Here is a 14,177-nt window from a genome sequence, read left to right as displayed (position 1 = left end):
TCTGCTGGCTAACTACATTACAACAGTAACTACACTTCAAAGGTACTTTGTTGGCTGTAATGTGCTTTAAGATGTTCAGCAGTAGTGAAAGGTGCTATATAAATGCAAGTCTTTTATTTTAACTGGAAGTTTTCAATGGCTGATAATCTTTGCATGATATAAACTCTAGCTCCAGAAAATCCAGACCGGCCACTACAGTGCTCAAAGTGTGGCAGGTGGGATTGAACCTGCTAGTTTGACCCAGCTTCAGCAGGTGACCTACATTGGCTCCCAGTCCAGCAAAGACTTAATATTCCCACCCTTGTGTTCAAATCCATCCATGGCCTCACCCCCCCCTCCCTATTTTGGTCACCACCTCCCTATTTTTCAAACTTCCTACATCCCTACAATCCTCCGAGACCTCTGCACTTGTCAGATTCTGGTCTCTTGCAAATCCCCTATTTTAATTGCTCCAGCATTGGTGGCTGTGCCTTCAGCTCCTTAGGCCCTAAGTTCTGGAATTCATTCCCTAAAACTCCCAGCTCTCTCAGCTTCTCTCTCCTTTAAGACACTCCTTAAAACCAACCTCTTTGACCAAGCCTTTGGTCACCTGTACTAATATGTCCTTATATGGCTAGGTGTCAAATTTTGTTTGGTAATGCTGTTGTGAAAAGCCTTGGGGCATTTTACTACCTTAAAAGTGCTTTATAAATGCAAGTTATTGCTACTAACAAATATGTGAGAAATCCCTGTGACAATTCATGGTACCTACTGCGTGTCCTTCCACAGGGAGGCAGCTCAGAATAGCAGCATCCTTTTGCTCCTTTGGGGGCCGATCCATTGAGGCCAAAGACAAAAAAAATCATTCTGTTTTCCTAATGGCAATTGACCAGTCTGAGATTAATCGCCGTTTGCACACAGTAGTGCGGGCCCCAATTACACTGCTACAGAATAGGTGAACAGATAGGAGTTCTGGTTAGGCTGTCATCCCATCTGTCCTGCCTCTTACAGTGATACCAGGGTGAGGGGAAGGAAGCACCCAGACCCAAAGGCTCTTCACAATCTTTCATTGTAGCTGCAAAGTGTTGGTAACCTAGCAGAACTGGATCCCACTCAAATTCCTCCTCTCAACCTGGCAACCATCTTCAGCCAGAAGTGCCGAGTGAATGATCCTTCTCGACTTCCTCCTGAGGTCGCCAGCATCACAGATGTCAGTCTTCAGCCAATTCGATTCACTTCACGTGATATCAAGAAACGGCTGAAGGCACTAGATACAGCAAAGGCTATGGGCCCTGACAATATTCCGGCTGTAGTACTGAAGACTTGTGCTCCAGAACTACTCGCGCACCTAGCCAAGCTGTTCCAGTAAAGCCAAAACACTGGCATCTACCTAACGATGTGGAAAATTGCCCAGGCATATCCTGTCCACAAAAGGCAGGACAAATTGAATCTGGCCAATTACCATCTGATCAGTCCACTGTCGATCATCAGCTAAGCGATGGAACATGTCATTGACAGTGCTGTCAAGCGACACTTACACAGCAATAACCTGCTCACCGATGCTCAATTTGGGTTCTGCCAGTGCTGCTCGGCTCCAGATCTCATTACAACCTTGGTCCAAACATGGACAAAAGAGCTGAACTCAAGAGGTGAGGTGAGAGTGACAGTCTTTGACATCAAGGTAGCATTTGACCGAGTGTGGCATCAAGGAGCCCGAGCAAAATTGAAGTCAACGGGAATCAGAGGGAAAACTCTTCACTGGTTGGAGTCATACCTAGCACAAAGGAAGATGGTTGTGGTTGTTGGAGGTCAATCATCTCAGCCCCAGGACATTGCTGCAGGAGTTCCTCAGGGTAGTGCCCTAGGCCCAACCATCTTCAGCTGCTTCATCAATGACTTTCCCTCCATCATAAGGTCAGAAGTGGGGATGGTCACTGATCATTGCACAATATTCAGCACCATTCACGACTCCTGATACTGAAGCAGTCCATGCCCACATGCAGCAATATTCAGGCTTGGGCTGATAAGTGGCAAGTAATATTCACGCCACACAAGTGCCAGACAATGACCATCTCCAACAAGAGAGAATTTAACTATCTCCCCTTGATGTTCAATGGTATGCCATTGCTGAATCCCCACCTTCAACATCCTGGGGGTTACCATTGACCAGAAAGTTAATTGGACCAGCCACATGAATACTGTGATTACAAGGGCAGGTTAGAGGCTGGGAATTCTGCAGCGAGTAACTCACCTCATGACACCCCAAAACCTGTCCACCTCCACAAGGCACAGGTCAGGAGTGTGATGGAATACTCTCCACTTTCCTGGATGGGTGCAGCCCCAACAACACTCAGGAAGCGCAACACCATCCAGGACAAAGCAACCTGCTTGATTGGCACCTCATTCACCACCTTCAACATTCACTCCCTCCACCAGCAGTGTGTACTATCTGCTAGATGTATTGCAGCAACTCATCGAGCCTTCTTTGTCAGCACCTTCCAAACCTGTGACCTCTACCACCTAGAAGCACAAGGGCAGCAGACGCATGGGAACATCACCACCTGCAAGTTCCCCTCCAAGCCACACACCATCCTGATTTGGAACTATATCGCCATTCCTTTATTGTCACTGGGTCAAAATCCTGGAATTCCCTTCCTAACAGTACCGTGGGTGTACTTACACCACATGGACTGTAGCGGTTCACCACCACCTTCTCAAGGGCAATAAGGGTTTGATCAATAAATATTGGCCTTGCCACCGATGCCCACTTCCATCAAAGAATATTTTTTAAATTGTGCGAATTTTCACTCACTCATGTTCCTACAATTGTAATCTGAATGATTAGTTGTTTCCTGAATTTGAGTTTGAACACCCCATGCCAGTGCTTTTGTTTTTGTCCAATGTCACCTTCTGCTGATCTATTCAAACTAGCCTCCATCCTTCACAGCAAACACATGAATAGAACTTCCATTAGTTTGCCCCCTTTCCTCTATTGCACATTGATCGATCCCTACACTCAGATTGGTGAATTTAAATGGTAAGTTATACATAACTGATTTCTAAATTTGTGTTTTTTCATCCAATTGTAAACATCGTTATCATTAGTGTTTTCTCACGCTTTCTCTGCATCCCTCAATTCCTTCAGCTTTTGCTTCTAAGTGCTTTGTTGTTATGGAAACCCAAGTAGGTTCTTTTTAATGAAATAAGATGATTGGCCCCAAGGTCTTTTACCAGAATGAATTAATTTAAAACCAGTATGGGGTTGATTCATTTAAGTCAATTTATATGCAATCGGGAGAACAAAAATATTAATAATAAATCAACTGCCAAATTCCAGAACTCTAGCATTTTAATCCTCATTGATGGCATAAAGTTTAATAATTAACTATAAAAGTTAATGATTGTAGAATTCATTATCATCCAGGCTCTGTCTGTGACCACGCTGGGTTAGTTATGCTGTGTTTAGTCTCATACTTCCTCTCTGCAATAGTAATAGGTAATTACGTCTGCGTGCTGTCAGTCCTGACTGATTTGCTGCTATTTTATCTCTCATGCTGGCAGATGATTAGGTGAGGTAGAAATTCGTACTTGTTGCGCACACTTTACGGGTATAAAACGGACGCAATGAGGCCCAATTTTGGGGACCTATGTCCCAAGGACGGCTGAAAGACATCTGACCTGAAATTGGGCTGGGCCATCTTCAGACTTCCCTGGCAGCTGCCTCCAACAGACATTAGGCCCCTTACATGTGTAAATGATGGGGCCTACTGTCTGGTTTAGGCCCTGTTATGGAAACCGCTCTGCATTGGGACTGTCCTCCTCAGGATTCTTCAGCAGCCACTGCGGCCTAAGCCAACAACTGGTTAGATTGTGAAAAAAATTGTATTTTCTAAACGGTTACTGTGGAGCCAGAGGATCAGGAGTGTTCCCCTAATTCCACAGTATTCACCAACCCCACCCCCTTCCCATTCTGGGACTTAACTCCTTTGCACCACTGCTGATGAGGCCTGTGGCCCGACATTCATACAGACAAAGTGTACGAGCTGCATGTGAAAGTGTGAAGGGCACAGGCAGCTCACCCGAACTAAGCAAATGAGCTCAATTTCAGGCAAGTTTGGGCCTCCTGGTTGGAAAATGGCCTTTAGGGGCCCAGAAATGGGCCATAACAAATTTCTACTCCAGTGTGCCCGCTCTTTCTCTGAGTGATAAGGGAGTGAGTGCATTTCTCTTCCATATTAGTTGGTCAATTAGCACGTATCCCCTCTCACACAGTCTCTTTTACACACACACACCCCTACCCATGTGCATGTATGCACTGTGACCAGGTAGTAAAGATGGGGGGAAACTTTCCTTATTTTTGCATATTAAGGATCTTTTGTACTTGTAAAGAGTTCTTTCACCCCCTCCACCGTCGACTGCACATTGATGGGGGTCTCTGTATCAGTACTGTGTGACTCAGGAGACAACTTACTTGGCCAACTCTGTCACTGACCGCAACACAATTGGCAGATAGTCCTCGAGCTCTGTAATGTTTGGACTGGCAGTGTTACAGGGATAATATTGAGTGCCACTCTGGGTGATGTACCACCTCAATCAGAGACTGACCCGTCCTTCCAGTAAATCTAATTCACATTTGAACATATCTTTAAATTAGTTGCGCTGAATATTTGCAAGTACAAGTTTAACAATAAATCTACATGCCTTTAACGCTGCACCTGAATATTTCTGAAGAAATATCTGATTGGAATTATCATGATGCGTTAACCTTCACGACATAAAGGCATGAAACCAAAGTCTGTACAAAAGTTATGTGATGGCCAGATTTGCATAGAAGATGGTTTACCTACTGGCAATTTTTGAATTATTAGTGCCCTTTAAAATAAGTGCACAAAATGATGTAATCACAGTTGGTAGTTTGAAATGATCACACATTGCTTGGATCATTTACTGCAACATTACATTTAAAGATAATAAAGTTCCATAATTGAATTCTCAACTCAATTTATATTTAGCAGAAAAATTGTGGAATATTTGTTGATGAATATCATCCAAAAAGAATAGAAGATTTTAAATCTCTGTTAAATCTGCTTAATATGATACCTGAAAAATAGCAGTGTGACTTATCTTCATCATTCGAGATTCCTGATGTTTAAGGTAATATGGAATGATCCATTAAAGATGAGTACAAATTGCATATGGCATTGCTGAATGGTAGTAATTCAGTCATATCCTTCAATATATGTATTAGCTGTGTGATGGCATTGCACAGAGCAATTTTGCCATCTCTATCTATCTGTGCTTTAGAGGATTAGGACACTTCAAAGCTTTTTCCTGATACATTTGCCTACACTTGGTTTGCAGTACCAATGTCGTGTCCTCTGCACTTCGCTGCCAACCTTTCCTGGCTTTTCCCAGAGTTGGATACTCTATCCCATCGGATAGAGGCAGCTGCCCAGGCTGGATTCAAAGCAGTGGAGGTGGCCTGGCCATATGATACTGAAGCAACACAGTTAAAGAAAGCTTTAGAGAAGAATGGAATGGAGATTATACTCATTAATACCCCACCAGGTAAATATAAATATACTGAATTAATATCAAATGCACATTGCATGTGCAACACAGTGAATTATTGGGCTGGAGAATGTGTAGAGGAGGGATAATCAACTCCTGATGTAATGTTTAGATCCAATCATAAATACTTGAGTAGTGAACCTATTAGTGTTGTGTCCAGTTGGTCCATCGGTTTTGTAAATATCATCAGAATCAAATTTTCATGGAACTAAAGCCATTTTCTTTGTTTGTAACTGGGATGTTAAACTGATTCGTTGAACTATGAAGGTGCAAGATGATGGAGCGCTTGGTCTGCACAATACAGAATGATCAGAATACCACGGTCCAGAAGATAGGTTGGCCCCTCCATCACCCTTTAAGATGCCTAGGGTGTGGACGTGTCACCTAGCTGCTGCCCTGTGGATATTCCAGTTGTTCTTCCATCACCTAGCTCGTTAGAATTCTTCTCTGGTTTTCTGTGTTGGCTTTTTCATTTCCAGGAAATAAAGCAAGAGGAGAACTTGGGCTTGGAGCACTCCCAATGCAACAGGCTGAATTCCGAACAGGACTGGATCTGGCAGTGAAATATGCTAAAACTGTGGACTGCAAACGGTTAGTATCATTCAGATACTTTTTTTAAGAGGCACTTTGGCAATTGATGCATCCAGAAGCAATTAACTCAGTAGGGCTTTGGGCAAACCTAGAGCAGGACATGGATGAAAGGGAGAGACTAGAGCAGGACTGATAAGAGAGAGAGAGACTAGAGCGAGACAGTGTTACGAGCTCACAGGACAATAGTCTTGCCTGTATTGTGTCTTTATTGAACTGCCTTCTGATGGATGCCTGCAGTGAGTGCCTCATGGTAGAGGTCACATGTCTACAGCAAGCCAGGGGGCACATTAGTACAGTATTGTATTTCTATTCCAAACATCCCCTTTTCATACAAAACATGTTGGTCTCTTAATGGTGCGCATTGTCATTGGCTGTTGATCCGGGTGATTTTCCTTCTCCGGGGAGTGTCCTTCTTGTGTCACTTGTTGTTGCCTAAGTAACTGTTGTTTCATTTCCATTGTTGGGATGTTGTGGACCTCTGGGACTGATGGTTGATCTGTGGTCTGTGCAGATGGTGAGTTCACATCTTCCTGATTGGCCACCTCCAGTGAAGGAACTGTTTCTCCAGTTGTGCATAACTTCCTGCGGTTGTGACAGTATATCTGGTCGTTCACTTCCATTGCATAAGATTGAGGTGACAACTGCTCTATGCAGGTCCCAAGTTACCACTTGCGCTGACTCTTTTTGAGAGAATTGAAGGTTTTTACCCTGACTGGCTCTCCAATGCTCAATTCTGGCAATGGTTTGGCAGTTTTGTCAAAATGAAATTTGGCTTTCTGCCGTTTCACCTTGATTTTGTCACTCACGCTTGTAGCTTTTTTGCTGTTGGAAGAGTGGTTTGGATGAGCCATGACATTAGTCTTTGTACTGGACTACTTTCCATGCTTTCAGTAGGTGTGTTTCTCCACTCGAGGATTGCCTTGTGCTGGATTTGTTTGATTTCTTTATGGTTCCTTTGGTGATTTTCACTGCCACCTCAGCCTTTCCATCTGACTGGGGATAGTGTGGAGATGATGTATGGTGTTGAATTTCCCAATCTTTTATGAAGTGGCTGAATTCTTCACTCATGAACTGAGGGCCATTGTCGCTCCTCACAATGTCTGGAATGCTGTAACGACCGAAGTGTTCTTTCAGGCATTCTACAATCTCGCCAGTAGTCATTGAAGTCAGCTGGTCTACCCCACCCCCGGTAGTCAGAATAGTAGTCTACGGTGACAAGAGAATCAATTCCTGCAAGAGTGACGAGGTCTACTCCCACCTTCATCCATGGTCTGTCTGGGATGTCTTGTGTCATCAGTAGCTCTTTAGCTTGCTTAGCTTGGTACTCGTTACATGCACTGCACTGGCTGATGTGGTCCTTGATTTCATTGCTCATGTTTAGCCAGTAGAGCACTTCTCTTGCCTTACTCAGACTCGACTCAATTCCTTGGGGATAATGACTCTATTTCCTTTGTACACGATGCCATCTTGGGCTGTCAATTCATCTTTGCATGTCCAATACGCTGTTATGACCACAGGAGTGCCCTTGATGCTTTCAGGCCATCCTTTCATCACTACTTCTTGCAACACTTGGAGAGTTGAATCTTTTTGGGTAGTTCATTTGATTTGAGCAAAGTGCATGTCTATCAGACTCAATGTCTCTGCTGGGTTGATGACTTCCAGAGCATGTCGAGCTGCAGCTTCACGTTGGATCTGGAAGATTTCACACTCTGTCGTAGCATCCTCTATTTTCTTCATAGGGAGTGCTGCTCTCGACAGCATGTCAGCGATGTACATCTGTTTCCCTTGCTTGTATGTCACGTCCAGACGATATCTCTGCAACTGGAGTAACATTCTTTGCAAACGCTTTCAAGCAGATAGTAGCGGCTTGAGGAAAATGCTTTGAAGTGGCTTGTGGTCAGACTTGACTGTCACTTTTGTCTCTTCCAAGTAGCTATTGATGAAAATGTTCACAAGCAACGACAATGGCCAGGCACTCTTTCTTGATCTGAGCGTAGAGTCGTTCCGTTTGTGTTAACGTCCTGGAAGAAAATGCAACCGGTTGTTCTTGCTGCATTAGAATTTCTCCAAGTCCTGTCTTGCTGGCATCACACTGCAGGGTAACATCATCATTTACATCATAGTATTTCAGCACTGGTGTTGCTGTCGCTAATTGCTTGATTTTAGTGAATGCTGCTTCTTGTTCTGTGGCCCAATACCCCTGCACGTCATTGGCAGTGAATTGGTGTAATGGTTCACACTCCGATGACAAATTGGGCAAGAATTGTGCTAAATAGTTGATGAATCCTATAAATCGTTGCACTGCTTTTACATCTGTTGGTTGCCGCATCGCTGCTACTGCTCTCACCTTTTTGGGATCTGGGCGAAGACCTTTTGCTGTCAGTACATGACCTATGTACTTGGATAAAAGCAAAATACTGCGGATGCTGGCAATCTGAAATAAAAACAAGAAATGCTGGAACCACTCAGCATCTGTGGAAAGAGAAGCAGAGTTAACGTTTCGGGTCAGTGACCCTTCTTCGGAACCTGCTGAGTGGTTCCAGCATTTCTTCTTGTTACTTATGTACTTGGCTTCGGGCATCTTTAATTGCAATTTCTTTGTTCAGCTTCAGGTTCATCTGGCAAGCTCCGTCTAGCAGTCGCACTAGATTTTGATCGTGGTCAGCAGTGGCTTCTTCCATTGTCTCTCCGCATCCATAAAGTAGCAGATCATCCACTATAGCTTTCGCTCCGGGAAGATCACTAACTATCTCATGCTGTCTGCGTTGATACTCCCCTGGAGCCATGGAAATGCCAAACGGCATGTGCAACCATCTGTATCTTTCAAACGGTGTCCAGAATGTGGTTAGAAAGCTGCTGCTTTCATCCAGCTTCACTTGCCAGTAACCATCCTTTGCATCTAGGGTAATGAAAATTTTTGCCTTTGCAAGTTGTGGCAAAATTCCTTCGATGGTTGGCATGGGGTAGTGTGATATCGTCAGAGCTTTATTTAGCTCATTTGGGTCGATGCATACTCTCAGCTTTCCAGGTTGGTTCACTGCTACCATGCTGCTAATCCATTCTGTAGGGGTTGTCACTTCCTTGATTACTCCCTACTTTTCCAGCTCTTCTATCATGCCTTTCAGGCTGGCCTTGAAGGCAGATGGAACTTTCCTCGGCAGATGCTGAATTGATCTTACCCTCTCATCTAGTTCGAGATGATATTCTCCAGGAAGACGTCCTAAATCTGTAAATACATCGTTGTACTCCTGCTTTCTCCACGCTCGGCATGCCTTCTTTTCCTTTGTGTGATGTCCTCTGCAGTATTTGCATCCTGCCCTTTGTCCATGATCTTTCTGTCCTTTTGGCCTGGAATGTCTATCAGCCTAATGCAAGGCCTGTCTGTTCTGCCATGAATATGTTCCAGCTGCTGATTTACAACCTCAGTGCTTCTGCACACGTCAATTGCTTTCCTGAGAGTAAATTTCTGCTCTCTCAGTAGGTGTGCTGTCATGACAGGATCTCTTATGCCTAATACAATCCTGTCTTTAATTAGATCATCTTTTAGTTGTGCAAGTTCACAGGATTCTGCGAGCTGTGTTAATGCAGTCACATATTGATCAATGTACTCTTTTTCATCTTGGGCCCTAATATTGAACACATACCATTCGTAAGTTACATTCATTTGGGGTTCACAGCATGCCTTCAAGGCTTTCAAAATTTCTGCTTTCCTTTTCTTTTTGTTCTTCAGAGAGATTTAGGGTGGAATACATTTTGTAACAGTCTCCCCCCAACAGTGATAAAGTGTAGCTACTCGTAGCTGCTCTGGTTTGTTAATTAAATTGTTAATAGGTCACAATTACATAATTTTGCCATTGCGAGTGGGAAAAGTGCCAGTTCTGCTTCATATCACCTTTCATTTCGACCAGCGCCATTGTGTCTTACCCAGTGCTTTCAGCGCTTCTTTGTTCCCTTTCTGTGGCTTCCTGTGGCTTTTAGCAGCTTTCAGCAGCTCTGAACATTCCTGCGTTCCTCTTTTAGTAGCTGTGTTTCTACACAGCTCTTCAACACTCAATCTCAGCTCCACTCTGACAGCATGTTATGAGCTCACAGGACAATAGTCCTCCTGGTACTGTGTCTTTATTGAACTGCCTTCTGATGGATGCCTGCAGTGAGTGCCTCATGGTAGAGGTCACATGACTATGACAAGCCAGGAGGTACATTAGTATTCCATTTCTATCCCAAACAGACAAGGAAGAGTGGGAGAGCCTTAGAGCTGGACCAGGAAGAGAGATGAAGAGACCCAGAATGCAGACTCAGTAACATTATTCATGTGTGAATGGTGACTAATAGTTCAGTGGATTCTCGACTCAACCCCAGCCAACATAATCCTGCACAGAGCAGCATAACTAAGTTATAAAGCTATGCTTGCTACTTTTATTTACCAGCAGGACGAGTTACTGGACTAGTGTATATATGATATGATTGCTGTTTTAGGTTTCGAAAGCGACTAGGTAATGTCGACCTTGTTGTGCTGTTTCACCTGGTCCAGAACACAGTATAACTAGAGAACATGGCCTGAGCTTGAAGCGGATATTTATTTTAAACTAATCTGCGGAAACAATATTTTTGTGAGTGCTTGGTAAATCTGTTGACTAGGCTCCCTATAGAGATAGTGGAAGCAGATAGTATTTCTTCAATCAAACATAAATTAGATCAGTTTCTTTCAGAGAATTAAAAGTTGGGATACAGAGTATGAGAGATAAAGGGCTGGATTTTGTGCAGGGGGTGGGGCTACTGGTGGCAGACCGAAAAGGTCGGGGGAACCCTGTCTCTGCAGTTTTTCAGACTTCCGGAGCGATCTTCTGGTCTTTTGGGGTCAAAGTTTAAGGAGTCAGGATCCCCCCCCCCTCCCGAGATGCTGGCCAGTCACAGGGCTGGCAGCTCAGCTGTATGAGCAGTGCCACCCAGAGCGGTGGCCACTGCCGGTACTGCAGAGGCCTCAGACCCAGGCCCAGCACTGTAACCCTGAAGAAGAGGTAGGAGAGGGGTGCGGTTGTGGGGTACATGTTTTCCCCGTGTGGGCCCTTAATTGTCCACAAATTGTCCACCAAGAAGGGCCCCCCCTCCAAGCCCGTGAGGAGGGCACCTCCTTTTCCAAGGCGTCCTCCCCGCATTGTGGAGGGTCATCTGGTAAGCTCCCAGTGGCGGAGGGGAAGAGGCCGTTATTTGGCCTCTGGGCGGGAAGGCTGTTGTCAGTGTATACCGCCCCGGGAGAACAGGAACTAGGAAACCAGGATTCTTAGCATCAGGTTCTATGGCGGGCAATTCTGCCCCAATTCTCCATCCCCCCCACCCCCTGCCACAAAACCCACCATTGAGATGAGAACAAAATCTAGTCCAATATGTGGTAAATGTAGCATGCTTGGCTGGAACAGCTAACTTTGGACCTATGGCTCTCAAAGCTTGCCATCACTGGGGTTTTCCTTACTTATGGTTGGTCTACTGTAGACCACTTGATAGAAATCGATTGCTATGGTTAATCAACAACTCCATTAGTGTTGTATCATGTGATGACCAGGATGGTAGAAGTCGAACTAAATGAACTTTGGGCTTCTTTTGTCTAGCAATTCCTGTGTTCCTAGTAATCTACTGATCTGAACTACTAATCCAGGGAATGTGAGTTCAAATCCCAAAGTGCCAATTTGAGAATTTAAATTCAATTTTAAATCTGGAAATAACCAGATGGTATCAGTAAAAAAAAAAAGTGAAGATGCAGCGATTGGATTGTTGTAAACACCCAACTGATTTACTAATATCCTTTAGAGTAGGAGGCCTGCTGTCCTTACCTGGTCAGGCCAATTTGTGACTCCAATCCCACGCCATCATGATTGGCTCTTAACTGCCCTATGAAAATGGCCCAACAAGCCACTCAGTTGTATCAAACTAGGGCAACTAGGGATGGGCATTAAATGCTGGCCTTGCCATCAACTTCCATATCCTGAGAATAAATTTAAAACATTACAATCTAAAAGGTAAATTTTGAAGTGAAAATCTGTACTATCAATGAGATTTTCTTTTTTAAGCAGCACTGAAATTCATTCTGTTTAAGGATCCATTTGATGGCAGGACGTGTTCCAGTGGGCCTAGACAGAACATCTGTTGCCAAGGCGATGGAGGCTACATTTATTGAAAATCTGAAGTATGCTGCAGACATCCTCTCAAAGGTAGCAGTTGAATAGAACAGTAGAAAGTCAAATACTAATGATTCATGTGGAGTGTGGTGATATCTGTTGAGCCGAATGACTATTAATGGACACTCCTCCTCCCTCCTCTTCGCTATAAACCTGTTTTGAAAAGATGCCTTTAATCCAGAGTACATCTCAGCCTCTGCATTTTGTGGAATTAAGTACAAATTTCAGACCTAGTCCCTCTAGGATTGTGTCTGTGTAGTTAATGAATGGTAAAAGCAATTGGCCTGGGCTTGTTACTGCAGCTGGTGAGATTAGTCACTGGGAACAGTCCTAGCACTATTGAAATAAAAACAGAAAATGCTGGAAATACTCAGCATGTCAGGCAGCATCTGTGGTGAGAGAAATGTTGGTGAGATTGGATGCTGGCAATGGCCCGAGCATGATTGATGTTTGTAGCTGGTGCCCCTAACTTAGAATTTTGATCTTGTTCTTGTTGTTTTCCCCTCTTTTGTTCTTCCCTGCACTGTTCTATCTGAAGTACAGGGGATTTCCTCTACCTTCCCCTTTACTGTGGGCTGTACTGTACTGGCCCCTTGGTGGAACATGCCTGGTACTGTATTCTTTCACCCTCCCAAAAATAATGTAATTCTCTTTTATTTTTATTTCCTAAACCTAAGCACCTGAATGTAACCCTAGACTTATTTATTTTATTCAGGAGGGGATCCTTGGGTTGATTGAACCTATTAACACTCGAATCACAGATCCCTGTTACTTCCTGAATACTCCTCAACAAGGTATGAGTGAATTTTTATCTATAGACAGCTCCACTGGGGGTCTGTAAAATACTCTAGGCAGTCAGGTTATTGAAAAAAATGAGTAAAGGGATTGGGTTCAAATTTACTCAGGTGATGAGCAGTTTAGATGGAGACACGAATGTGCCAAAAAAGAGCCAGAGATGATTCCGTTGTAATACATTTGAAGGTTACTTATTAGTGAAAAATAAATGAATTGGGAAAGCTATAAACAATTTTTCATATATTAAAAATGTTATGCCCGTGAACACTTTTGTCAGTGATTCCTATGCCCATATTTATGATGGAAAATGCCCGTGTAAATTTGTTGTACTGTAATTGCACCATCCTGTCAGTGGTGGTACCATCGATCCTCAGTTTTTTGTCTCCCCACTCGTTGGCCTGTTTTCCAGAAAAACCCTTCTGCTTCAACCAACTCTGCCTCGCCACTTCTTAAATTGTTGTACATTTCTCTAACAATAAATTATCATATAAAATTTAAGTATTGTACAGAGTAAATACAGAATGGGAGTGTCCCTCTTGTGTATGAAAGATCTTGAGGATGAAAGACGTAGTCTTCATAGGATCTGTTTATCTACAATCTAGATATATTTGCAAAAATCTACTCTATATCAACTAGTATAGTTGTGATATCTGAGAAATCAAGCGCTTAGCTGAGGTTTCTAATATAATCCGAAACAGTCCTAACATTGATACATTTGCACCAGACAAGGGCCAGGGAATGGCTATCTCCAGCAAGAGAATCTAACCATCTCCCTTGACATTCAAGAGCATTATCATCACTGAATCCTTCACCATCAACCTTCTTTGGGGGTTGGGAGGGTGGTTTATTGAATCAGTCATATAAATACTGTGGCTACAAGAGTAAATCAGAGGCCAGGAGTTCTGTGGTAAGTAACTCACTTCCTGACTCCCTAAAGCCTGTCTGCCATCTACGAGGCACAAGTCAAACATTTGTTGGAATACTCTCCACTTGTCTGGATGAGTGTAGCCCCAACAACACTCAAGAAGCTTGACGGCATCCAGGACAAAGCACCCCGCTTGATCGGCA

General features: G+C 43.7%; 1 protein-coding gene across 4 annotated transcripts in view; it reads left to right on the top strand.

Moving 5' to 3' along the window:
- Positions 1-14,177, top strand: part of hyi (hydroxypyruvate isomerase) — a 67,727-nt gene that overhangs the window by 29,881 nt on the left and 23,669 nt on the right. For 2 of the 4 annotated variants that reach the window (XM_068036901.1, XM_068036902.1), the window contains exons 2-5: positions 5,341-5,547; positions 6,030-6,141; positions 12,233-12,347; positions 13,030-13,108. In XM_068036901.1, coding sequence (XP_067893002.1) covers positions 5,341-5,547; positions 6,030-6,141; positions 12,233-12,347; positions 13,030-13,108 — 513 coding nt within the window. Of the gene's footprint in view, positions 1-3,525; positions 3,549-5,340; positions 5,548-6,029; positions 6,142-12,232; positions 12,348-13,029; positions 13,109-14,177 lie in introns of those variants that run through there. The other 2 variants (XM_068036903.1, XM_068036904.1) reach the window with 2 other exon arrangements.

Source organism: Heterodontus francisci, chromosome 8 (genome assembly GCF_036365525.1).
Source record: "Heterodontus francisci isolate sHetFra1 chromosome 8, sHetFra1.hap1, whole genome shotgun sequence".
Classification (NCBI taxonomy): domain Eukaryota; kingdom Metazoa; phylum Chordata; class Chondrichthyes; order Heterodontiformes; family Heterodontidae; genus Heterodontus; species Heterodontus francisci.
Note: the sequence above shows the minus strand (reverse complement) of the source record. Positions and strands in the feature narration are given on the sequence as shown.